The 27311-nt window shown below is 49.0% G+C and overlaps 1 protein-coding gene across 1 annotated transcript; it reads left to right on the top strand.

Annotated features, from left to right (window-relative positions):
* Nucleotides 1-10082: 10082 nt before the first annotated feature.
* Nucleotides 10083-15687, top strand: LOC133362420 (zinc finger protein 239-like). Its single transcript, XM_061581362.1, has 3 exons — nt 10083-10130; nt 11556-11667; nt 13471-15687. Exon 3 carries the CDS (start codon nt 13545-13547, stop codon nt 14622-14624), a length of 1080 nt encoding a protein of 359 aa, XP_061437346.1. The 5' UTR covers nt 10083-10130; nt 11556-11667; nt 13471-13544; the 3' UTR covers nt 14625-15687.
* The last annotated feature ends 11624 nt before the right edge of the window (nt 15688-27311 follow it).

Raw genomic sequence — 27311 nt, forward strand, 5'->3', positions numbered from 1 at the left:
TGGAACCCATCATTGATTTAAAGGTTGCATGCATCTAAACACCACTCTAAGTAAAAGTTCAACAGAAAGGAAAGCGTACAGCAATCCCTAACACTCTCGAGTTGAGTTAACTTGGTTTTGTGGTTTCGCGCAAATTCTATTGAGGTGCCAAGTTTGCCGATCGCTCACGACTATGGCTCACCCGTTCGTGGTTGACAGCGAGATTCCTGTACAGAACGCGTAACGACTGCACTGCTCGCGATGACGCTGCTGCTGCTGCCGTGGCAAAACACGTGGCGCCATCTTGTCGCCCTGTCTCCCAAGCGTCCCATCGTTAGTTGGTCCCATGTCACGTGTTGTTCCCAGCCACCAGTGAGGTTCGGCCGCCTGTGATATTTCTTCCTGTACGTGTCCAGTAAGTGTACACTGCAGGAAAATACGTGTCCGGTTTTGTGTATATGTGCACTCTTTTGTGTATGTACACTGCTGTGTGTGGATATTCGTGTATGCCCACTCGTGTGTGCTTTAACACTGTGAACTCTACCACTATTAGCTATAACCTATACACTAAAACACTATCAACGAGTTACACCATGAATAGATCCACCATAAACAAAGGTGTGGGATTACAATCTCATTAGAATTATTAGAATCCAATTGCTGTCGTATTAGAATCACACTACTCGTATGTGTAGTGGTGTAAACTCACACGGATACGAGATTCTCTGTAAGGGCTGTTGCCAGTTTATTGACTATTACACTTACGTACAGAATCACCGGATCACACCAGAGGTAGGTACTTGGTCCTTCCCGTGGACCGTCCTGGTACCCGCTTAACTCCTCGGCCTATCCTGACCCCCACTAAATCCCACTCCGACTCCGGGCAAGGGTCTTGGTGCCGAGTGGCGTGTCTTCCGTTCCCTCAAGAGTCCTCCGTTCCCTCGGCTCCCCAAAACGACCCCGTCCCTCTCCCCAGCTCTTTCCTGCTGATGCCCTCACTTCCACTACTCTACATCACCCCCCCCTCCCCCCCCCCCCCCCATAAAAACAGCCGTCCCGGCTGATAACACAACTTTAGGCCTGGCAGACAACCCGCAACGCCAGCACCCCGCAATTTGTAATTATGACCAACAAGAGAAGGAGGTCCGGGGTGCCAAGGGGGAGGTGATGTCTGAGATGGGGAACAACACTGAAGACAGGCAGGATGGCGGGGCGGTAAGGCCCCCTCCCCAGGGCGGCTGGCGAAACGATGTCCGTGATTACTGGCGGCCGGCCGGATGGCCTCTGGCGGTCAGCGAAACCGATCGGCCCTGGAGCGCGTGTGCGCTGCAGGTCCGCTACCATGGGCGGCGTCCAGTATCGAGTGTGGCGAGGCATCTGCTGATGCAGGTCCCGTTGTCGTGGGCCCCATGCATGGGACAGCAGGACCGACTTGGAGAGGTTCTGTGGGCGTACAGGCAGGTGGATTATTTTGCATAGCGTCCTGGGCCAGGCGACCCGGCTCGTCAGACGCATCACAAACCGGCCGCTCCGTAAGTGGGGATGGCCTAACTGAACGAGGTGGCACATACCTCTTTAACCTAGAGGGGTGGACTATCCATTGGCGGTGACCGTATCGAATGCGCACACACTGTGGCTTGCGGGCCTCAATGATGTCAACGGGACCTTGCCAAGGGCAGTGAAATGTAGGCAATGTACCGACGGGCACTTGCGGGCAATAGAACCAAGCCTTGTCCCCTGTGACCCATGGAACCCCTGAAGCCTGATGCCTTGGTAGGCGTTCGTTAGCCGCTTGGCGACTGGCCGAATTGTTAATGGCCGCCTGTCGAGCATCGTGCATTCTGTTGAGCGTGGCTCTCATTAACGCCGGCACGGCGGATTTCTTAAGAGGCGGCTGCAGACCCAATTGCACCTGCATAGGGGGCTTCGGTTCTCTCCTGTACATCAGGTAAAAGGGTGAAACCCCGTTGAGGCATGAGGAGCCAGCCTATACACGGCAAGGACGCCCGGAATCAGCAAGTCCCAGTCTGACTGAGACTCGTTGACATGGTGGCACAGCATGGACGTGAGAGTGCAGTTGAGACACTCAACCATCCCGTCTGTCTGAGGGTGGTAGGGCGAGGTTCGAACCTTCTTGGTGCCCAGGAGATCACAGACCTCTTTGAGCAGCCTTGAAGAAAAATTTCGACCTTGGTCGGTCAACAGCCACTTTGATAGATGTGGCCGATTGGTCTGGCAAGGGCCATGCCATGGGCCAACGTGTAAGGTATTCGACCCACACCAGAAGATACATATGGCCCCTTCCGGAAGTTGGAAAGGGTCCCAAAATATCGAGGGCCACTTGTTCGTTAACGCGCGAAACTTGGATTGACTAGTGGGGGTCGGTCCCGCGCAACTGGGGCCTTCCGGCACGCACAGTCATGACTTCCTTTTACAAATAGGGAAACGTCCCCTTCCATGCCTGGCCAATAGTGGTCGTGCTTGAGGGTCAACATGTTTTGTGGACCCCCAGGTGCATCAACTTTTCATGAACCAACCTCGTTAATCTCCCTCATAGAACAACAGGAACCACCAGACAATATTTATCGAGCTCAGGGTCCCTGCGCATGAGTAGGCCGTCGTGTAGGGCAATTGGCGGAGTGGTCGGCTGAGAGGGGGTTTGGCCGTCAGGCCTAACCCGGTGTCGCAGCTTGAGCAGAGAGGTATCCTGCATCCGCAAGCGTGACCACTCCTCTCTTAGGATTCCTAAGCCGAAGTCGATGGGCAGGACTTCGGTCGTCGCTACCAACTGCGCCCCGACGCTACTCATATCCCTACAGCGACTCGATCCCGTTGAGCACGCACACCCCTTCTCCTGAGGCTGCCTAGAGAGGCCATCGGCATTTTCGTACTGAGTACCCTTCCTGTGTATGACCTCGAATGAGTACTCTTGGAGCTGGCCCAAAGGCTGATAAATGTGCAATGAATATTGTAGTGGCGCATGGTAAGTACGAATGGTAAAGCGTCGACCGTATAAGTAGGGTCTATACAGTGGCACAAAAAAAAAACAATGGCCAACAGCTCTCTGCGGGTGACGCAATACCGCTGCTCGGTGGGTGACAATACTCGACTCCCAAATGCCACGACTCGCTCAACACCATCCACCACTTGGGACAACACCGCCCCTATGGCCGTGTCGCTGGCATCGGTGTCGAGCACAGAGGGCCGTGAGAAGTCTGGATATCCCAAGGCGGGCACATCTGCCAGGGATGGCCGGAGCGCGACAAAGGCCTCTTCCTTCTCCGTGCCTCAGCAAAACTTGTCCCTTTGCGGTGAGCGCATGGAGAGGCTTTGTGACTGTCGCAAAGTTGCGCACAAAGCGACGGTAGTAAGATGCGAAGCCAACAAAGCTTCGAACCTCAGCGACAGATGTAGGGGTCGGCCACGTATGGACGCACGACGTTTTCTCTGGGTCCGTGGCCACACCTGACGTGCTAACAATATGGCCTAGATACTTAACGGAGGGGTGCAGCAAATGGCATTTCTGGGGTTTGAATTTCAACCCAGCAGCACACACTTTTGTAAAGACTGATTCCAGCCGCAGCAAGTGTTTGTCAAACGTATGGCTGAAAACAATGACGTCGTCTAAATAAATCAAACAAGATTCCCACTGGAGACCTGCCAAAACCATCTCCATAAGACGTTGGAACGTGGCAGGGGCCGCATGGGGGCCCATAGGAAGCCTATTAAAATGGAACAACCCCTGAGGTGTGCGGAATGCAGTTTTGGGTTTGGATACCTCGTCCAATGGCAATTGCCAAAAGCCCGAAAGCAAATCCAGGGTCGAAAAGAACCGCACGCCTGAGAGGGCATCAAGCGAATCATCCATCCGAGGCAGGGGATAGGCATCTGCCACGGAAATCTTGTTTAACTTACGGAAATCAACGCAGAAACGAGACTCCCATCCCGTTTCTTGACCAGAACGATAGGGGCTCCCCACGGGCTATTGGAAGGGGAGATAATGTCCACCGCCAACATGTCATCCACGGCTGAGTGGACATGCTCCTTCTCCCTTGGGCTAAAGCAATGGGCATTTAAGCAAATGGGTGCCACATTCTCCATCTCTATGTGATGTTCTAGCAAGGACGTGCGGCCGATGTCGAATTTGCCGTGACTAAACACGTCGGTGAATTTGTTGATGAGTGTTCGAAGCTGGCGCCGCTCTGGGGACAGGAGAACGTTTTCATGACAGAGTGCATCCACCTAGGACGTGTCGTATTTTCCCTCAGGCAGCACAGCCACTGCCCACCCCCCCTCCAGCGTGGCCTTGACCGGTGGGAGGGCCGGGGACGCGTTTGCCACAATGATGCCCGCCGGGACTGTTACCTGCGAGGGCCCTGCATTGAGAATTTGTAGGAATGGCTCTTGATTTTCTGCCACAACCATAAGGGCACCCAACAAGGGAGGGTGTTTGTGAGAAATAGTTGGAGGGCGTTAAGAGGATGCCTGCCTCCAGAGTCAGAAATTGTAAGTTCCCACGCAGCCTCAAGGGTATGAGCATCTGTGATCACGGCGGGATAGTCAAGGAATCCCTAGCGAAAGCACGAACACTAGTGACACTATGCTTAATTTAGAGCTTTCGTGACTGCAGGAATTACTCTTTGGTTCTTTCGGTAAAGTCACATATAAGAAGAAAATAATAATAATAAATTAAATACTAGCATACGACGTTTCGATTGCAACACAAGCAATCATCATCAGGTATAAATGAAATAGAAACACAAATCTAGTATACTTAGAAATGTAATGTAATACAACAGAGAGTCGGATAACATAACAGTCATCACCTTACCTGGTTGATTACGTTCTTCCTGAGAATGCTAAATTTGAGAGAGAGATAAAACACAGAACCAGAGACATATAGACAGACATATAAATAGAGACAGATATCACAGAGATACATAGAGAGAGAGAGAAAAGTACATAGGCACACAGAGAAACCACGTCTCTGTGTCGAGGCCTTAAATAGAGAGAGGGAGCGGGGGCGGAGAGAGAGGGAGGGGTTAAAGAAATTAGCATGTCAATGAGTGGCACGCTGCAGAGAGGGAGATGGACAACAGCCGAGACACACAGAGAGAGCAAAACATAAGAACGGCAAAACGAGTGGAGACAGAGAAAGTACACTAAATCAAATAAACCTCGCAAAATTTTGAAATATAATGCAATGCAACACAGAGGGTCGGTCATTACACAACGCATAGCCTGGTTGATTACGTTCTTCCAAAGATTGCAAAATTAGAAGTTAAGTGTGAAATTTGTAATACACAGACACGAAGACCGATACACAAGCAGAGAGAGACAACAAAAATCCAGAGAGAGAGAGAGAAAAAACAAACTTAAAACTTCCCCGTAGAAGTGGTTCAGACTTAATTTGGAGCTTTCGTGGCTACAGGAATTACTCTTTGGTTCTTTCGGTAAAGTCACGTATAAAGAGAAAATAATAATGAATTAAATACTAGCATACGACGTGACACTGGCTGCAAGAGGGGTCCACACCGTAGAAGAATTCAGAAAGGTCAAGCGCTGGCCTGATAGTAACTCGACGCAACCCTGGTCGATGAGTATCTTCATGGACATTTTGGCCAGGAAGTCCGTGCCCAAGAGGCATGGCACTTCGAGCGTCTTAGAGACCAAGACGGGACCCTCCAGTTGAATGTCCCCAACCCGAATGAATGTCACAATATGGCCCACTATACCCAGACTGCCCCCATTTGTGGCAACACACGCCCCCTGCACAAGTCTCAGTGGACCAACGCTGCGTGGTAGCAACTCGAAAATGCATTCTGATATAATGGTGGCCGACGCCCCCGTGTCCACCAAAATGCAAATCTCTACCCCTTGTATGTAACCTGCGACCGCGGAGGAATCCGCCGCGGCCGCCACCACGCGATGCGCGAGCGCAGCCCACCTACTGACACGTGTGGGCCACCCGGATACCGACGGCGAGCGAGTACGATGCGAGACAGAAGTTTGGGAGGTGACTTGATGAATGTGAGCCCTATCTCCACTGCGTGCATGAGGTGGAGGGAGCCCCGGGCCCCGGGGACGTTGTGGGCGCATCCTCGGACCTCTCCTTGTCCTCTGACCTCTCCACCGGACGGTACTTGCGCTTCGCCACCAACTTGGACATGATGTAGCAGGTTCGTTATCACTTCTGACTCCAGTTGTAGTGGTGTAAACTCACACTGAGACGAGATTCTCTGTAAGGGCTATTGTCACTCCCCCTTACATACCCGCTCGGCCATGCCCTGGTAACTTCCAGCACATTCCCCTGGTAAATTCTTCCAGCAGACTCTATCGTCTTCTCCGTCCCTTCGTGAACCTTCTCTCGTACCTATTAATACCCACCTCCGCTATAACCATTGCCATGTACAGTACCCTAACCCCCCCCCCCCCCCCCCCGTTAAAAAAATTAGCCGTCCCGGCTATAACTGAAATTTTATAATAAGAAACTGTATGTGGGCAGCAATGGGATCGCACAAGGGATTCGACTTCTTGTCACAGCAGCCCTTTTGTCCACTTCAGCAATTGTTTCTTGCTGTGGATGTCCCACCTGATGACGGGCGCTTGTGTTGCGCCCAAAACGTCGTGATTTAATTTATTTTATTTTATACCTACGTGACTTTACCGAAAGAACCAAAGAGTGTGAGCTACCCTGTAAAGGGTGTACTGTACATTCTTGGGCAACCAATACACAACTTCGTTAACCATAGATTTACAACTCGCCATCAATATGTGTGTGTCGTCGAGCAGCACATTTAACTCGGTGACACTCGTTCTCGGGGCCTCCCTTGATTACTCCGTCGGCCCCCCTCATCGCGGCCATCTTCATTCCGGTCATTCCTGAGAAGAGAGTAAGCGAGTGCGGGGGTAGTATTTCTGCGAGGAGAATGCTCCCCTCCCCGGTATTCGTCATGACGCCCCTGGGCCCGGCCTTTTTGAACTTCCCGTGACGTCATCGCACCGGAAGGTCCGCGTGACGTAATGTCCCCGACTACTCTTCTACACATAAATGACATGTCGATGTCATGACTATATACAGTGAGGGAAAAAAGTATTAGATCCCCTGCTGATTTTGTACGTTTGCCCACTGACAAAGAAATGATCAGTCTATTATTTTAATTGTAGGTTTATTTGAACAGTGAGAGACAGAATAACAACAACAAAATCAAGAAAAACGCATGTCAAAAATGTTATAAATTGATTTGCATTTTAATGAGCGAAATAAGTATTTGACTCCCTCTCAATCAGAAAGATGTATGGCTCCCAGATGTCTTTTATACAGGTAACAGCTGAGATTAGGAGCACTCCCTTTAAGAGTGTGCTCCTAATCTCACTGTTCACAGAAGCAATCAATCAATCATATTCCAAACTCTCCACCATGGCCAAGACCAAAGAGCTCTCCAAGGATGTCAGGGACAAGATTGTAGACCTACACAAGGCTGGAATGGGCTACAAGACCATTGCCAAGCAGCTTAGTGAGAAGGTGACAACAGTTGGTGCGATTATTCGCAAATGGAAGAAACACAAAAGAACTGTTAATCTCCCTCGGCCTGGGGCTCCATGCAAGATCTCACCTCGTGGAGTTGCAATGATCATGAGAATGGTGAGTAATCAGCCCAAAACTACACGGGAGGATCTTGTCTATGATCTCAAGGCAGCTGGGACCATAGTCACCATGAAAACAGTTGGTAACACACTATGCCGTGAAGGACTGAAATCCTGCAGCGCCCGCAAGGTCCCCCTGCTCAAGAAAGCACATATACATGCCCGTCTGAAGTTTGCCAATGTACATTTGAATGATTCAGAGGACAACTGAGTGAAAGTGTTGTGGTCAGATGAGACCAAAATGGAGCTCTTTGGCATCAACTCAACTCGCCGTGTTTGGAGGAGGAGGAATGCTGCCTATGACCCCAAGAACACCATCCCCACCGTCAAACATGGAGGTGGAAACATTATGCTTTGGGGGTGTTTTTCTGCTAACGGGACAGGACAATTTCACCGCATCAAAGGGACGATGGACGGGGCCATGTACCGTCAAATCTTGGGTGAGAACCTCCTTCCCTCAGCCAGGGCATTGAAAATGGGTCGTGGATGGGTATTCCAGCATAACAATGACCCAAAACACATGGCCAAGGCAACAAAGGAGTGGCTCAAGAAGAAGCACATTAAGGTCCTGGAGTGGCCTAGCCAGTCTCCAGACCTTAATCCCATAGAAAATCTGTGGAGGGAGCTGAAGGTTCGAGTTGCCAAACGTCAGCCTCGAAACCTTAATGACTTGGAGAAGATCTGCAAAGAGGAGTGGGACAAAATCCCTCCTGAGATGTGTGCAAACCTGGTGGCCAACTACAAGAAACGTCTGACCTCTGTGATTGCCAAGGGTTTTGCCACCAAATACTAAGTCATGTTTTGCAGAGGGGTCAAATACGTATTTCCCTCATTAAAATGCAAATAAATTCATAACATTTTTGACATGCGTTTTTCTGGATTGTTTTGTTGTTATTCTGTCTCTCACTGTTCAAATAAACATACCATTACAATTATAGACTGATAATTTCTTTGTCAGTGGGCAAACGTACAAAATCAGCAGGGAATTAAATACTTTTTTTCCCTCACTGTAGGTACGTTTCTGGTGACTTGTTTTATTTGGTATACGTTTCACTCCCGTCGCGCGTGTGTGTGTTTATGTATCGTTTGTCGTTCTAACTTGTCTTAGCCCCCGTGCCCCTTACTGGATATCTGCTACAAACATAACTCCGTAGCTAGTTCAATATAAATAAAGATTCTGATTGTGATGTTTAACAGAGTGACTGTAAGAATCCGCAATAATGAAACCGGCGTGGTGCTGATGTTGCTGCTGCGTTCCTGGGCGCCGCGGCGATCTCGCTCGCCTGCTGTGCAGGAGGTTGTTGGTACGATCCCGACCCTGACATCACATAGCAAAGGAGACGTTAACTACCTCGCCTGGTGTGCAGGAGTTCGTGGGTTTGATCCCGACCCTGACGCCACGGTGGCTATGAGATGATAACTACCTCGCCTCGTATGCAGGAGGTCTCGTAAACAAAACGTGTACAATTCGTTACTAACCGCAGTACCACCAGTGTGTTGGGAGCGCTAAACCCAATACTGCAACATTTACAATTTGAGTAACCCGTGACGTTTCGCTGGTAATTACATCCGGCATCATTGGGCGTTTTTTTGCCAGAATTGTTAACGACACATCTATATATCATGGTACCTTTTCTGCCAGTATCACACTTTGATACTGACAAAAGGTAACCCATGAAATAGCTTCCCACACAACGAACTATATATGTTCTGATAGTGGCATTGTCTTTGTACTGTTCGCCTTTTGGCGTTCTCTGGTCTGAAACTGTTAATGTGACTAGGCCATAAATAAGCTGCTGTCTCTGGTGTAGGCCAATCAGTTTCAATATTATAATTAGCCAGAGTGCACCGCTGACTTGCAGAAGTGATGCTGGATCCACAATCCTTCAATCAATGCTTCCAGATCTGAAGCCATCCTGATTGGCACCAGACAGTATCTCCCCAGTCCAAGCTTCCTTTTATTAATCAATCAATGAAATGTAAAGTCTGTTCATATATCTTAATGAGAGGATTGATATGGAGCAGTAATTAATTTAATCACCTGTAACTAGAGTATGAGGCCAAGTTCCATTGTAAAGACATGGATACCTTATGCATGGAAAGGTCAAATACACAATATCACCAGATTAAGTTTTTAGGAAGCAGATCATGGCTACGACTCTCCCCCCGCCCCTCTTCCCCCCTTCCACCTCTCTTCCCCCCCACCTCTCTCCCCCCACCTCTCTTCCCCCCACCCCTCATCCCCCCCCCCACCTCTCTCCCCCCCACCTCTCTCCCCCCATCTCTCTCCCCCCACCCCTCATCCCCCCCCCCACCTCTCTCCCCCCCACCTCTCTCCCCCCATCTCTCTCCCCCCACCCCTCTTCCCCCCCACCTCTCTCCCCCCATCCCACTCATCCCCCGCCCCTCACTCTGAGCCCGTCTCGCGCTCGATGACGTCACGAGACGACCCCTGAACCAGGAAGTGACGTCGGGGAGTCGACTTCGTGGGTCTCTGAGCGGAGGTGCTGACATCGTAGTTGTTGTGGTGGTGGTTGTGTTGTGGTGGTTGTGGTCGTGGTTGTGGTGGTCATAGTTGTCGTGGTAGTGGTTGAGGTGGTCGTAGTTGTGGTCGTGGTTGTGGTTGTCGTGGTGGTTGTCGTTGTGGTGGTCGTGGTTGTTGTGGTCGTAGTTGTTGTTGTGGTCGTAGTTGCGGTGGTCGTGGTTGTCGTGGTCGTTGTGTTGTGGTGGTTGTAGTTGTGGTCGTAGTTGTTGTGGTGGTTGTAGTTGTGGTCGTAGTTGCGGTGGTCGTGGTTGTCGTGGTCGTAGTTGTTGTGGTGGTTGTAGTTGTGGTCGTAGTTGTTGTGGTCGTAGTTGTTGTGATCGTCGTTGTGGTGGTCGTAGTTGTTTTGGTTGTGGTTTTAGTGCTTGTAGTAGTGGTGGTTGCTGCAGGGACGGATCAAGGTTCTTAAAGGCCATAAGTGATCACTTTCAACAGCTGCTACTGCTGCCCACGTTACTACCGCCGCTGCCTTCGATCTCGCCTAGATTGAAGCAGGCTGCTTTATGTGAGGAGCTCGCAAATCCTTGAAAGATCTGGACAGTCCCATTGTGAACTCCTCCAACAGGCGAGGCTGTGTCGGCTGGGTTCATGTGCCCCGTATGCCCAGCCACTGCATGCCCAAGCAGCTTTTGTTAAGTTATATACTGGAGCCTAAACGGGTGTGTCATGGGCTAAAGATGAGATGAGTGATATGATACAGGACGATGTGTGACATCACGAAAAGTCAGACCCCCCTCAAATATGACGTCACAAAGTTCTGCCCCCCCCCCAAAACCATATTTCCTTTTTGAAAATAAAAATGCTTCAAATCACTTTAAACTATTGTCACTGTAGTCCGTATTTAATGTGGCGCTGCACTCTGATGTTGTAGGAGAGAACACGTATTAAATTGGAGCTGTTGGAAAGCTGATATTTAGCATAAATTCACGTGAAAATATTCAACGCTTAACTAAAACTGCAAATGTTCAGAATATATTGAAATTCTATTATAAAATATTAAAAGTAATTATAAGTATAAAAAAATACTTACAATTTTGTAGTAGAACGAAGCAAAATGGAGAGTACAATTATAACAATCACATTCCACAGAATGAAAGCCCTGGTAGAATCATAAAAAAATTTTTACAATCATTCAAAAAATTTACAAAATGTATGCTTCTCCATGGAGAAGCAAAATGCTCCTTCATGGAATAAATAAAAGGTGACCTTAGTAAATTTAAATAATCAAATAGTTAATAATGAAAATTTATTAAAATTAGTGTTATAACAATTATGTTTATATTTATTTAAAGTTGTGCATTTTGATGTGACGTCACATTTCTCAAACCCCTCCCTCCCCTCCTTGTCACACATCGTAACAAATGTCTGACCCCCCTCCCCCCCCTAGGTGTGTGACGTCATTTATGGACAGCCCCTTATGTTTGCTGATGATCTGGTGATTGCTGCTCAGAGGTGGAGTTGGAGGCGCTGCTGCTGATCCTGGAGTGTGTCACAAAGAGGTGGGGTCTTACCATCAGCCCCACCAAAACTAAGCACCTGCCTGGGTATTTTGTGTCATCAAAGACTCTACCACCTCAGCTCCCCATTGGTGGTGTAGCAGTTGAGAGGTTGGAGAGTTTCCCATACCTGGGCAGTGTGCTTATGTCCAGCACCGGTTTGACAACAGAGGTCTCACTCTGAATCAGTCGGACAGCATTTTCATTTAAGCGACTGCATAATTCTGCGTGGCAGCTACCTTGCCTGTCGCTCCACGCGAAGCTTCAGGTCTTCTCGGATACAGTCATGCCTTCCCTTGCAAAATGTGGAGCCGCCTCTAACTGAACATCTGCATCAGCTTGTAATATTCAGGCTAGCCTGTCTATGATCCATCCTGGGTTTAACCACACTGGTTTGTGTAAGTTGTTAAGGGATCATTGCAAGATCTGGACAAAGTCTCATCAGTGGTGCCACAATGGTGAGATGTTAACTACATCACCTGGTATACAGGACTTCATAGGTTCAATCCGGACCCTGACATTTAGAAATATACTTTTAGAATATTTGGCTGCTAAAAATGTCCACGTGATGATAAGCCACTTTGTTGAGCTATCATTTGTGGCCAGGTCATTTCTGAAAAAAAGAGATCTATTGCTCAGTCTTCATTACTTGGTGTGCTAAAAATATTTAATCGTTTAAAAAAATCTGTGAGCTCCCCTGGCAAGTGAGTTTGCATTGGCGGGGTTATGTCGCCTGCATTCCCAGCCACCGCATGCCTAAGTATCTGTTGGGCTGGGTGTTTCATTTAGTTTAGTTTCATTTATTAGGTATAACCCTGTGAGCCATGGGTGCAACCGTAACAAAACAAAAACATGAACAAGAAACATCTTAAAGTGACTACATGCAACAGAAAAATCCTGGAAAAAACGGCAAAGTCTTCAAGAAAAAACACCATATTTCAACGCTGTGTGCAACAATCCCAGTGGGATGCAAGTCAAACAATAACCATAAGACAATTTAGATTAAAGTTATCAGCCTAACTCTGTGCTACAACAAACAAACATGGCTAAACCAAAACGTTTTCAAAATCACCAAAATAAAGCTATAAAAACAATGTAACAGTGATCATAGGAACTGATTCAATTTTAACAATAAACGATATACATAACATGTACGACCAAACTTTGCAGCCATAGTTGGCTGCATGAGTCATTCCATAACAGCAGGAGTATCAGTAGCAGAATCAAAATTGTTCAATACACCTTTACAGATCAGCACACTATAATCAAAACTCAAGAATATACTTTGTAGCAGTCATCCGGAATGATACATTTGATTTCAGGCCATTCTGAATAGCAGTGGCAGCTAGGGGTGTACATCTCCTCTAGAGCAGTTTTGAGTGAAGATCTCACAGGTAGTGATCCAAGTTGCAGTTTATTGGCGATAGCATTCCAGACCCTGGGGGCATCAATAGCGAAGGTCCTTTCTTCAGTATTTGTACGGCAAATAAGGAATGTGAAGCTGGTAAATTAGCAAAGACGTTAGGTCAAATTTGTTCTTTGAAACAGTGAGGAGATCCAGCAGGTAGTCTGCTGATTTTTTTGTAAGTACATCGTGAATAATACTACATGTGCGTGTATAATCTGTGTATATTGTGTGTAATGTGTGCATCTCATGTCCCCTGGGTGTACTGTGTGTCAGTATGTAACGCATGTGTATATTGTGTAAGGTGTAGATGTGTATAATGTGGAGGTGTTGTATAATGTGTATGTATTGTGTATATTATGTGTAATTGTGTGTGTATATATTTTGTGTGTAATGTGTAGGTTGAATGACATGAAGCAGAGACTCAAGACAGCCCAGTGGTAGAAGGAATCAATGCGAGCAGTGTCCATACGACATGAGCCACACTGGACACATTAATTTCAACCACAAATTACACATGGCCAAGAAGACCTTCAAGTGTACTATATGCGAGAAGGTATTTCGACGTTTACCACTACTTAGAACTCACCAGAGACAACACACAGGAGAGAAGCCCTTTAAGTGCACTGTCTGTGGTAAAGCGTTTCCACGGTCAGGATCTCTTAACGCTCACCAGAAAACACACACAGGCGAAAAACCCTTCAAATGCACTGTGTGTGGAAAGGCATTTGCAGGTTCAGGAAATTTTTTGCAACATCAGAGAACACACACAAGCGATAAGCCCTTCAAGTGCACTTTGTGTGAGAAGACATTTAGACAGTCATCCCATCTCCAAATTCACCAGATAACACACACTGGTGCCAAACCCTTCAAGTGCACTGTTTGTGGTAAATCGTTTACACGGTCAGGATCTCTTAACATTCACCAGAGAACACACACAGGTGAGAAGCCCTTCAAGTGCACTGTTTGTGGTAAAGCGTTTACACGGTCAGGATATCTTAACATTCACGAGAGAACACACACAGGCGAGAAACCCTTCAAGTGCACTGTGTGTGGTAAAGCATTTACTAAGTCAAGATATCTTAAGAATCATCACCAGAGAAAACACACAGAGAAGAAGCCCTTCAAGTGCACTGTGTGTGGGAAGTTATTCACACGGTTAGATGACCGAAATAGGCATGAGAAGATCCATGTGGAGAAGGAGGTGGAATCGAGCCCATCTCGCATGCAACAAGACCCAAACGACAACCCGAGTTTAGCAACGTGGCCAGCAGTGAAGGTTGAATGGGAAGAAGTGAAGGGGGAATGTGAAAAGGTGAAGAAGGAATGTAAAGAAGTGAAGGGTGAATGTGAAGAGGTGAAGGTGGAATGTGACAAGGTGAAGATGGAATGTGAAGATGAAGACTCAACTCCAGGCCCCGACCTCCAGGTGAATGGAGGCAGCGTCAAGCAGGAGGAGCATTCGGACTCTGAGGGAGGGCGAGGCGACCCCCAGAAGGTTGTGGATGTGGAGGTGTGGGTGGAGTTTTTGGCGGAGGGATCGTGCAGTCGTTAGTGTGCTGTCTTACGAGCGCGGGAACCCGAGTTTGATTCCCGTTCACGGTCGACATTGGTGACAATTATCTGAATTGGTCCTGGGCCTCCCCTAGGTCAGCTCAGCCTCAATTGAGTACCTGGTGTGGTACCTAAACACCACTGGGAAGACAAAGGTGGACGGGCATGGTGCTGGCCACCCACCCCCTCGTGTACCGTGCCGGCCTTTATCGGTGCTCGCTGCCACACTTGTCTTAAAAGTCTGTTCAGGCTCTCAAGGGGCAAATTTAGCTTCGAAGTTTTTGGACAAATCAGATTAAGAGGGCCCAGCACGTTTGAAGTGGGGGTCTGGAAAGATCTGAAAGAATTCCCAATGAGGTCACCTTATTTACAGGCATCTCTCATCTTAAACAACTACGCTGGTTTGGTCTTCTGCGTGCGTGGCCGTACGTATATTTATTTATTTACTGGCCCGCCCAGACAGCTCACTCTGATTCAATAAAAATTAAACAGCCAGAAGAGAGCGAAAGCATAGGTCTGGCAAGGTCTGCGCCGCAGTGGTGCAGTGCACTGTGGGCGCAGACCCTGCGCTGTGTGAGTGTGGTGTGTATGCAAGTGTGCGAATGGTAGTTACGGTAATATTACGTATATTTACGTAAAAAATGGGTGCTGCTTGCTGCGATTAGTGGAGTCCCCAAACAACTTTACCTTACGAGTAGGCAAAAGTCGCTATACAGTGAGTCTTAGCGGACTGAGCTGGCAGCTTCACCTGCCGGGACCACGGCCAGTTGCGTAGCGCCCCCTACAGTTTCGCCCATGGGTCAATACCCCCATGGGGCAACCCAGCTGACTGTTTGATGGGTACAATGGGTACTTTTTGTTTATCCGGCTTATTACCATTATTATGTATTGACGTTGATCACGTCTCCATGGACGGCTTGCTGTCTACTTCGGTTGTGGAATTGAGATGTTGTGCATGCTGCTGCTGGTAAGGGCATGTGTTGCATAATATGCAGCATGTGTCTGCGTATCATGTTTGCCACGGATGCAGTTGGCGTTACTGTACATTTATGATGTTTTGGAGTGCCAATCCCATCCACTTTGAAATGTAATAAATTGTCTAAAAAGGTTGCAGCCCGGCCCCCGCTGCTGTCACTCTCTGGCCGTTGCACAAGCCATATCGGAATTTGCGACATGCTAAAACAATGAGTACAGTGTCACACCACCCGGGTAACTCCCGGGATCAAAATGGGCATTGGAAAGTGATCGCTTTATTGAGATGATTATGGTACTACCACAGGGTATTGTGGACGGTTCAGGAGGAGGAGTGATCTGGATTTGTAAGTCTCACAGTACCGGTAAGAAGCGCCGGGTGGGGGATGCCCTCCACTGGGGCACAAATTCTGTCATTATTAGCATACGATCATGCAATGTTTCTATCTGCAAGCTGTCATAACTGAAACGATCCCCGTTATTGTTCGATTGAGAAATGGAGTGACCCACACCTCTGATACGATATGTGAGGAACCCAAAAATCTGATGCATGTGTAGGGGTGTTACAGAGGGGCTGTATACAATGGGATCAGATGGGAAAGAAACACAGTGGGCGTGGCTTAGTCGGTGCACGGGCAGGTGCTCCCAGCGACGTCCGCATCGGGCAGCCTGGGGGGCTGACTCGGAGCTGGGATCCCCCGGGGCCCCACCCCTCAGCGGGGGTTTTGGTATAAAAGGGGATGAGCCGGAGGGCTCAGGGAGAGATGTTGAAGCTAACCAGTGAAGATCGAAGATCGTCATAGATAGAGCCCTGGACTCCCTTGGATCGCCGCCCTTGTCAGGGCCGGACAGGATCGAGCCAGCGGCGTGGTCCCGAGAGCCAGAGCTGGTGCTCTTGTAAGAGCTGGTCTGGGACTCCGGGTACCGTGAGCCCGACTTACCAGTGTCGGGCTAGCTAGCCTTCCCTAGCCCGTTAGTGGAGGACCCAGGGGTAGGCTAGGCGTAGCTAGAAGTGTATCCCCATCTTCTTGGTTCTTTCGGTGAAGTCACGTAGAAGGGAAGTAATAAAATAATAAAAAATATAATAAAAATAAAACATAATAAAATTATTCTCACGACGTTTCGGCCACAACGCAAGCAGCCGTCCTCAGGTGAAAACCAGGTCCGTCGAGGCGACAGAGTCTGAATGAAACAGCACACGAGCTTGGAGCATATATATAAGCTGGGCGCATTGACAAAGGAATTTGCATATCAAGAGGAATTTAGCATATTTATGGGAAATGCAGGAATGTGATTAGTACTGCATATGCATGTGCATTATGCAGGATTAACAGCATCAAAGGGAGCTGCAGTTGCTGCTGCTGCTGCAGTTGCTGCTGCTGCTGCAGTTTCTGCTGCTGCTGCAGTTTCTGCTGCTGCAGCAGTTGCTGCTGCAGTTGCTGCTGCTGCTGCAGTTGCTGCTGCTGTAGTTGCTGCTGCTACTGCAGTTGCTGCCTTATCCATTTAATATAACACTATGTATTATTCTACCCACCCTAATGTGTATTACACTGCTATATATTTACTGTACAATTACGACACCATACATTACTCTGCACACTGCACCATGCCAGTGAGTGGAACGCGGTCTGAAAGTCACCGTAAACGTGAACACAATCAGTTAAGATCCGAAATGGTTTATTACGTCCTTCCAATGATTGCTAAGCCAGAATCCATCTTCTCGGTTGAAATTGTCTCTGTGTTTGTATATGTGGATCGCCTCATGAACGAATCTCTCATGATAGCCAGATGGCTTGCAGAGAACCTCTGTCTTGGAGAAGTCAATGTCATGTGAGCCCACTGAATTGTAACAGTGATCTGCCACGGCTGAGGTGTTTGTCCTACCGTGTTTCAGGTCTGCCTTATGTTCACGGATGCGGTCCGAGACATGTCGTTTGGTTTCTCCAATGTAACTGCTACCACAGAGGCAACTTAGTTTGTAGACGCCAGGGTACTGTATGTCTGGAACCACATCTTTTACAGACGGGACCAGATCACGGATTTTATGTACTGTGTTGAATCGGACCTGGATCTTGTGTTTAATCAGGATTTTGGAGATCTTTTTTGTGACCCCAGCAATGTAGGGTAAGGTGATGGTCTTGAAAGGCTCCTCAACAGGATCCTTCTTGATGGTTGGAGTGATGGCCTTGCGGATTGTGTAGTCGGAGTAACCATTAGCCTTAAGAGCTTGGCGTACGTGTTTGAGTTCACTGCCAATGTGTTCCTGGTCGGAAATGCATTGGGCTCTATGGGCCACTCTGTCTACAGGAAAGCCACCCATACGGATGCTTACCTAAAACCGGATTCCCACCACCATCCATCCCAGAAGAACTCCCTCATCAAGACTCTATACCATAGAGCCCAATGCATTTCCGACCAGGAACACATTGGCAGTGAACTCAAACACGTACGCCAAGCTCTTAAGGCTAATGGTTACTCCGACTACACAATCCGCAAGGCCATCACTCCAACCATCAAGAAGGATCCTGTTGAGGAGCCTTTCAAGACCATCACCTTACCCTACATTGCTGGGGTCACAAAAAAAAAGATCTCCAAAATCCTGATTAAACACAAGATCCAGGTCCGATTCAACACAGTACATAAAATCCGTGATCTGGTCCCGTCTGTAAAAGATGTGGTTCCAGACATACAGTACCCTGGCGTCTACAAACTAAGTTGCCTCTGTGGTAGCAGTTACATTGGAGAAACCAAACGACATGTCTCGGACCGCATCCGTGAACATAAGGCAGACCTGAAACACGGTAGGACAAACACCTCAGCCGTGGCAGATCACTGTTACAATTCAGTGGGCTCACATGACATTGACTTCTCCAAGACAGAGGTTCTCTGCAAGCCATCTGGCTATCATGAGAGATTCGTTCATGAGGCGATCCACATATACAAACACAGAGACAATTTCAACCGAGAAGATGGATTCTGGCTTAGCAACCATTGGAAGGACGTAATAAATCATTTCGGATCTTAACTGATTGTGTTCACGTTTACGGTGACTTTCAGACCGCGTTCCACTCACTGGCATGGTGCAGTGTGCAGAGTAATGTATGGTGTCGTAATTGTACAGTAAATATATAGCAGTGTAATACACATTAGGGTGGGTAGAATAATACATAGTGTTATATTAAATGGATAAGGCAGCAACTGCAGTAGCAGCAGCAACTACAGCAGCAGCAACTGCAGCAGCAGCAGCAGCAACTGCAGCAGCAGCAGCAACTGCTGCAGCAGCAGAAACTGCAGCAGCAGCAGAAACTGCAGCAGCAGCAGCAGCAACTGCAGCAGCAGCAGCAACTGCAGCTCCCTTTGATGGAGTTAATCCTGCATACTGCACATGCATATGCAGTACTAATCACATTCCTGCATTTCCCATAAATATGCTAAATTCCTCTTGATATGCAAATTCCTTTGTCAATGCGCCCAGCTTATATATATGCTCCAAGCTCGTGTGCTGTTTCATTCAGACTCTGTCGCCTCGACGGACCTGGTTTTCACCTGAGGACGGCTGCTTGCGTTGTGGCCGAAACGTCGTGAGAATAATTTTATTATGTTTTATTTTTATTATATTTTTTATTATTTTATTACTTCCCTTCTACGTGACTTCACCGAAAGAACCAAGAAGATGAATCCCTGCAGTCACGAAAGCTTTAAATCAAAGTGTATCCCCAGTTAGACGGGTGAGGGGGCCGATACCCCCTCCCGTGTTGTATGTCAGTGCTGTACTCTACCGACACGGAATAAATACGTGTGCCTCCAACCCCGGTGTCAAGGTCTCCTGGAACACTATTACACATGCGTAAAACATCCACAATGGGAATACGTAAACGTAAAAACACCAACAAAATACATTTTAATATAAGAAAAAAATAGGTGGCCCCATAGCGCATCTGTCTGTGTGTGTACAGACGGAGGATGCAGGGGCCAACCTGTGTGCGATCGGAACGGTGCAATTGCTGACCAATGTCACTGTGGATGGCGCACACGCTGACGCACACCGGAGCTGTGTCTTTGCGATGAAAGGGCATGGTGGAGCGCATATGGATGGTGCGTTACGAATAAAATAAAACAAAACAAACCGCTGGAAGCAGCCATGCGAGCAGGCTACGTGTCTGGAAGAAGCCTCACTCTTTCAGATGCCGTACCAGCTTCGTTAACTCTTCGCTACGATTCTGCTGTATTCCATGCCAGCAGATACGAAGGCTCTCTGGGATAAATTCTACGACGAATTGGCTCGCGATTACGAGTACCAGTACCGCCAGCTGACCAACAAAGAAGAAATGGTAAATCTTCTTGGTTCTTTCGGTAAAGTCACGTGGAAGGGAAGTAATAAAATAATAAAAATAAAACATAAAATAATTCTCACGACGTTTTGGCCACAACGCAAGCAGCCGTCCTCAGGTGAAAACCAGGTCTGTCGAGGCGACAGCGTCTGAATGAAACAGCACACGTGCTTGGAGCACATATATATAAGCTGGGTTGGAAGGGGGGGAAAGGGCGCTTTGACGAAACAATTTGCATATGAAGAGGAATTTAGCATATTTATGGGAAATGCAAGTATGTGATTAGTACTACTTATGCCCGTGCATTATGCAGGATTAGCAGCATCAAAGGGAGTGGATATGGGAAATGCAGGTATGTGATTAGTACCCACTTATACCCGTGCATTATGCAGGATTAGCAGCATCAAAGAAAATAAAAAAAATGGTAAAGTTCAAGACCCTTCACAGCCTCCACGAGTTCCTCACGGCAGGTGGGATGGCTCTGTCGGACTTTGACGACCTCCCGCAGCTTTCCGAGTACCCACACTTGGTCTTGGACTCGCTGCTTGAGAACAACCATATCCGCCGCGAATTGGACACGAAGGACTTCCCATTTCGACTTCGGCGCAAACAGTTCCGCATTGTCCCAGCCTTCGCGATGACCATCAACAAGGCGCAAGGGCAAACTGTTCACGACCTGGGATTATATCTACCAACGCCATGCTTCTCGCACGGCCAACTGTACGTGGCACTATCGCGAGTCACGGCAAGATCCAACATCAAAGCGCTTATTGAGGGACCTGACGACGAGGAGGAAGACGGAGTGTACACGAAGAATATCGTGTATCGCCAGATATTTGAATAAGTTGCATTCCATATTTCTATAACTTGCATTGTCGATTGAGCGTCTCATCAAAATACATATAATTTTACAAAAAAAAAACATAAAACAATCACCAAAACATGTATATTGTGTCCAGCCACTTTCAACTCCCCACCAACCAAGCATATACACACCGCCCGCGAAGCGGGCGGCAACTGCTAGTTACAACAATACGTGCAGCTCTCGGCGTCATCCACTCAGAGATTACCTTTCATTTGTAGTGCCTGAAATACGCGCCACACGCAGGAGTGGGTGTACGCGTGCACAGAGTACAGTGGGAGCAAACGAGGTCGAGGTTGTTATTGTCTTTTGGCGTGAGGAGGAGGCCAGAGACGGGTAGGGGGCGATTAAGGACACAGGGCGCTTATTGGCTGAGAGGTTGTTATTGTCAAATGGGGTACCACACTGTCTGGAGAAGGTAACAGGTGGTAGGGGGCGATTAAGGATACAGGGCGCTGATTGGCCAGGAGGTTGTTATTGTTGCCAAGTGGCACCGCGTTGTCTGGAACACGTTGCAGGTGCCAGCGGGGGCTGGGGGTGAGCGGCGTTGCGGGGGATGCCACCTGATTAATTAGCTTTTAATTGGCTTGGGGTTAAAGAGAGGGGGTTTTGAAGCAGACGGGAGTTCACGCCTGGAAGGAGAAGAATGTTGGAGCTGAAGCAGCAGAGCCAGAAGCATTGGAGAAGTATAGGGTAGCAGTGGAGATGTATAAGGTAGCAACGGAGAAGTATAAGGCAGCAGTGGAGAAGCCAGCAGAAGCGGCTGGGGCGTGGTGGCGAAGCCAGCAGAAAGCGGCTGGGGTGTGATGGAGAAGCCGATAGAGACACGGCGGAGTGTGACGGAGAAGCCGATAAAGAGCGTCTGAACTGTGACGAGGAGAGAGCGAGGCCGGCGGAACGCGGCGAGCGAGCGGAGAGCGCGCTGGAGGAATGTTGATTGGTGTTAGCGGAAGGAATGTTGATCGGTATTAGCGAAATAAAGTAAGAGAGAAAAGCAAGAAGCTGTCGTGTCAAGTTCAGCACTACACATTTAACGTAGCTACCCCAAAGCCTTGGGAACCACCTAAGAAGTTGCGTCTCTTGGAATCTCCATCCAGCCATTTTCTGTCCTCATTCAAACTGACTCTTATTAAAATCACCAACGTTTAGGTGTGAATGCTATTTTACATCATAATTACTATTATTACATTTCTTTGTTTTATCTGTAATTGTGTGGAATGCTTTTATGTTACTTACTGGCCCGAGTCGCCCTTAAAGCAAATCTCTGCTCAATGGGGTTTGCTCGGAAAATATACTTCTGGTTCTTCGGATTCTGTAAATCTGATGGCATTGAAAACATTCTTTAGCATTATGAACGAATGATTACGCATCAACCGATTGTGAGTCTCGATGTAACAAGTTGCGTGTATCGGGGTCACGTATAGAATATGGGATGTCTGAACAGATCGATTGTGTGGTATGAATATGAGCAATGCCCTTGTATTCATGTGACTGCAGATGTTTGTGCGACACGAACTGTCAGCTTAGAAGTGTAGGTACCATCTTCCTCTCGAGAACAATTCGTAGTTTTCTTTAAAATAAGGAACCTAATGGGACCTGTCTCCTATTGTGTGAGGCTTTCGCGACCAATATTATTCATAATCAACGTTTTTGAGTTTAGATCGCGTTATTTATAAATGTGTCGTAACCCTCCACCACCCGACACGGCCAATCAGTAAAAAAGTGTCACGTTGACAAAATACAAATAGTTCACTGCTTTATCCCACCGGTGTGTTGAAGTGTGAAACCACAACATTTACAATTTGAGTCGTACGACGTTTCGCTGGTAATTGCATCCAGCATCATCGGACAATTCGCCAGAATGGTATCGGGTGGTGGAGGGTTACGACGCATTTCTAAATAACGCGATCTAAACTCAAAAACGTTGATTATGAATAATATTGGTCGCGAAAGCCTCACACGTGTGTAATAAAAGGACTCAGACGCTTCTCGCTGACTCCGTGTCCTTTATTTGGGGTTCACGTTCTCCTTCCCACACGGCACTCCTCCTGAGACTCTCTCCCTGGCAGCCCCACATCTGCCTTCGCTCCCGTAGCCTTCCACGCTCCTGCAGTTCCGCTGCAGGCTCTTGGTGCAGCCCTCCGGCTGCCCCCACAGCAGCTCCATCGCTGCTCCCTGTTCCTCCGTGCGTGGCGATCTCGCCACCTCCCAACGTCAGCCCTTCGTGGCCTCTATGGCTATCTCGCCATTTCCTACCTCAGCCCTTCGTGGCCTCTGTGGCTATCTCGCCACTTCCTACCTCAGCCCTTCGTGGCCTCTGTGGCTATCTCGCCACTCCAACCTCAATCCTCCACTCTCTCTTCCACCCCGCTGGCTGGCGCCGTCATGAGCCCCTCAGCCACCAGGCTGAGGCACGGCGACCACCCAACGTGTTCACCACCCTTCACTCCCCCGACTGACCCAGATAGCTTCCTGTCTCCCCGCTATAACTTCTCCCCCACGTCACCCTGACTCCTCCCTCTCGGATCGTCATATCCGCCCCGCCCATTTACGCCCGCATTACACTACCCTCCCCCGTAGAGAAAATCCCAGCCGTCCTCGGCTGAAACAGAACAAAATAATGCGGCCGAAGGCATCACAATCAGGAGTCCCCCAGACACAACGGAGATTATAACAACAACAACACAAGCAACGAAAGGGGAGGTATCAGGAACTGGAACAGAACACCGGCCTGTCCTCCGCACAACAACAACAAGAATAAGAATGGCACAATGAACAAAAACGGCAACTGACACGCAAGAACGGCCAACGCGCACAACCCAGAAATGTGATGTTTTAGTGCGTGTCCATGTTGCAGTTCCATCCGCTCGGCTCAAGTCCAACGTCAAAGAGCAAGTGGTAGAGCAGAATGACGAACAGCGCTCAATTGCTCCTTCAAGTCCTCATTCAGCTAGCACACCAGGTAACACCCAGTGCGACGGGAGCTGAAGAATCTGTGACGAGAAGGAGAATCCAATCCCCTGAGGCACAGCACAACAACGCACATCCGCATGTCGTACACGACAGCCACCCGGCCTCAGGGTAGTGGAGATGATGTAAATCCAGCCCGCTTAAAAAAAACTCCCCATAAATACCCAAAATAACGCAATGGATGCCCCAGTATTTACATTTTAACAACAATATTATTTACACGTGACAACAACAACAACAAAATTTCCTGCTCTTACCCACCAGCAGTCCTCCCTTGAGGACCAGCACAGACATCGCACGTACACAGCATGTACCCACGGTCACTCTCAGCAACCCAACAAAACACCTAATCGCACACCCTCGCGTGGAGAGAGCCACGCTCCCCAGCGGTAACGTTTAACTCGCCCTAACCCCCACCGTGGTCGTCAACCCACAGCAACATCCACTGACCATACTCTCAGCTAGTGCAATTTCGGGGATGAGCAGCAACTCGGCCATGCTCCTCCCTTACTATCCCATCAGAGATGGACACACACCAGCCTCGTATAGTCCGATGCTCTATAGCCCAGGGAAGGTTCATCCCCCGGCAATGCCAGACCCCATGGACTCCCCCCACGGGGCAGTGTTCTCTTATAGAGACAATAACACCCTAACCCAGATCCCGTGAGCCCCCGGCACACCAGGTTCAGTCTGCCACCGCACAACTGAACCATGACTCCCCGAGCCATATGAGCACATGGCCCATTAGTTTAAGACATACCACGGAGGTTTCGCCTCCGGGCTGTCAGGTCAGCCATCAGCCATAGGCCGATGTGACCACAACTCGTGCATCACCCAATCAACAATGGCAGGCATAACAGATGGAATATTTGCCCCACCCCGGTTTTTCCCGCGCGCTCAAAAATGGCGTCCCCCTTTCCGCAAAGCGCATCGTCGCCATACCCCGCGTGCGCGCAAAATGGCGGCCCAACGTGCGAACACGTGGCCAGTTTTCTCCATTCGTGCACCCCAGCTTCCCTTAGCTGGGGGTCACAAGACGCATCCCCCGTCACGTTATAACAACCCCACCAACGATAGACGCACAGCCCCAGCTTGCTGCGCACAGCTGTCATATCGTGGAATTTTTAACCCATTATTTTACCAACCACATTGGTTACACAACCCAACTCGCCAAGCAACTCGTGGTTGCATGCGATCAACCGAATACGCGACGCCACTTGGCGCCAATTTACGATCCCATTAGCATTAACATCTAAGCCACCCACAACGGCGTCATCGCGCACCCTCATTTTCAAAAAGCTCAATTACCCCTATAACATACACGCAATGTCGTGTGCACAACACCCATACAACCAAATTTTTGGGTCCCCCTCTATAATATACACGCAATCTCGTGTGCACAACACCCATACAACCAAATTTTATGGTCCCCCTCTATAATATACACGCAATCTCGTGTGCACAACAACCATACAACCAAATATTTGGGTCCCCCTCGAATTTGTTACCAATTTCCAACAGGTACGCACAATATAATAACAATCTCAATTCCAATAGTCAACTACTGCATCGCACCCCATAACCATACAGAACGGTATAACAGCACATGCAATCAGCATATCGCGATCACATGCGTACATTTAAGCACAATAGCAAGCAGATCTGCAGGCAACCAACACACCATTAATCCTGTCGTAACTTTGCAGCAACAACACAATTATTCTCTCTCTTGCAACAATCGCATCGCACACAGCACCTCGCAGCACAATACCCCAAAAAAAATATATATATTTTTTTCCAATTAAGCCCATCACACAAGGTAACCCACAAATAATACAGCGCAAGATACCCGACGCTCCCAAGTTAATAATTAACTTCACCATCAAGATAACAACTCCACGCAGCAGCGCACACACACAATTTGACACTCAGCAAATACAGCAGACTCTCCGTCCATTCTCAACACACGCACACACTTATATTGACACCAAGCAACAAGCAGATAGCGCGTTCATCGTTATTACACACATATACACACAGTCCGAACCGCGCTCCGCACAATCGAGTCATAAGAGAAAACCAAAATAGCCCCCCCGGCCCTCGAAAGATGAGTGAGGTGTGTGTTAAGGCCGGGTGCGTATCGTTATGACTCGCCCGGGGCTGCAGCAAGAAGAGGACGGCAGGGTGGCAACTTGAGACGCCTCGCAGAACTCGTTCGGCGACTTGACGGCTCCGTTGTCACGCACCCGAGCCAGGACGGGAAGCTCCCGCCCCAGCAGCTGCAGCATCGGCGTCTTCTCCTCGCAGCACCCCCTCGAAAAACAGCAGCTCACAGCAGGCTGCTCACCCCGCGGCACCTCCAGATGGCAGCGCAAGGCTGCCTCTCCGCCGCGATGTTGAAGATGGCGGCGTCCTCCCGCCGCGGTGAAGACAAGATGGCGGCTTCCCGCCGTTTTTCCCCTGCCACGCCCAAGATGGCGTCTTCGTGCCACGTGGCAATGGCGCTGGCAGCGCAGGAAAGGCAGAGGCCTGCGGATCACCACCGGGCCTCCCCGTCGTCGTCCTCGGCGTGGTGAAATCACACAGTTGCGCCAGCACGATTTTCAAGGTCCCCATCTGCATCGCCATCTGTCTCCATCGTAAGTTGGCGTCCTCCGGCTGACAGGTCCACCAACGCGGCGACACCTTGCTCACCCGGACCCGTACTCGTTCCAGAACGGATCTCCTCTTCCATCGCAGGCAGGTCCACCGTCTGAGGAAGGTCGTCGTCGTCGGATGATGTAGCAGGAATATTCTTTTTTTCTTCTTTCTCTCAGTTGTTTTGAGATGCCGTTTCACTTCTGACTCCAGTGTAATAAAAGGACTCAGACGCTTCTCGCTGACTCCGTGTCCTTTATTTGGGGTTCGCGTTCTCCTTCCCACACGGCACTCCTCCTGAGACTCTCTCCCTGGCAGCCCCACATCTGCCTTCGCTCCCGTAGCCTTCCACGCTCCTGCAGTTCCGCTGCAGGCTCTTGGTGCAGCCCTCCGGCTGCCCCCACAGCAGCTCCATCGCTGCTCCCTGTTCCTCCGTGCGTGGCGATCTCGCCACCTCCCAACGTCAGCCCTTCGTGGCCTCTATGGCTATCTCGCCATTTCCTACCTCAGCCCTTCGTGGCCTCTGTGGCTATCTCGCCACTTCCTACCTCAGCCCTTCGTGGCCTCTGTGGCTATCTCGCCATCTCCAACCTCAATCCTCCACTCTCTCTTCCACCCCGCTGGCTGGCGCCGTCATGAGCCCCTCAGCCACCAGGCTGAGGCACGGCGACCACCCAACGTGTTCACCACCCTTCACTCCCCCGACTGACCCAGATAGCTTCCTGTCTCCCCGCTATAACTTCTCCCCCACGTCACCCTGACTCCTCCCTCTCGGATCGTCATATCCGCCCCGCCCATTTACGCCCGCATTACACGTGTTGAACATAATAATTATAATAACGCGCCTTTCCCTAGGCAATATCTGGAGAGGAAGATGAGGAACGCTCAAGCCAGGCTCACGATGAACTTGCACGAA

This window comes from Lethenteron reissneri, unplaced genomic scaffold (genome assembly GCF_015708825.2).
Source record: "Lethenteron reissneri isolate LAM-NWPU_2019-01 unplaced genomic scaffold, ASM1570882v1 scaffold_147, whole genome shotgun sequence".
In the NCBI taxonomy this organism is placed as follows: Eukaryota; Metazoa; Chordata; class Hyperoartia; order Petromyzontiformes; family Petromyzontidae; genus Lethenteron; species Lethenteron reissneri.

Bases quoted from the DNA above. Each gene is read 5' to 3' on its own strand.
- LOC133362420 (XM_061581362.1), top strand. From the start codon at position 13,545: ATGAGCCACACTGGACACATTAATTTCAACCACAAATTACACATGGCC.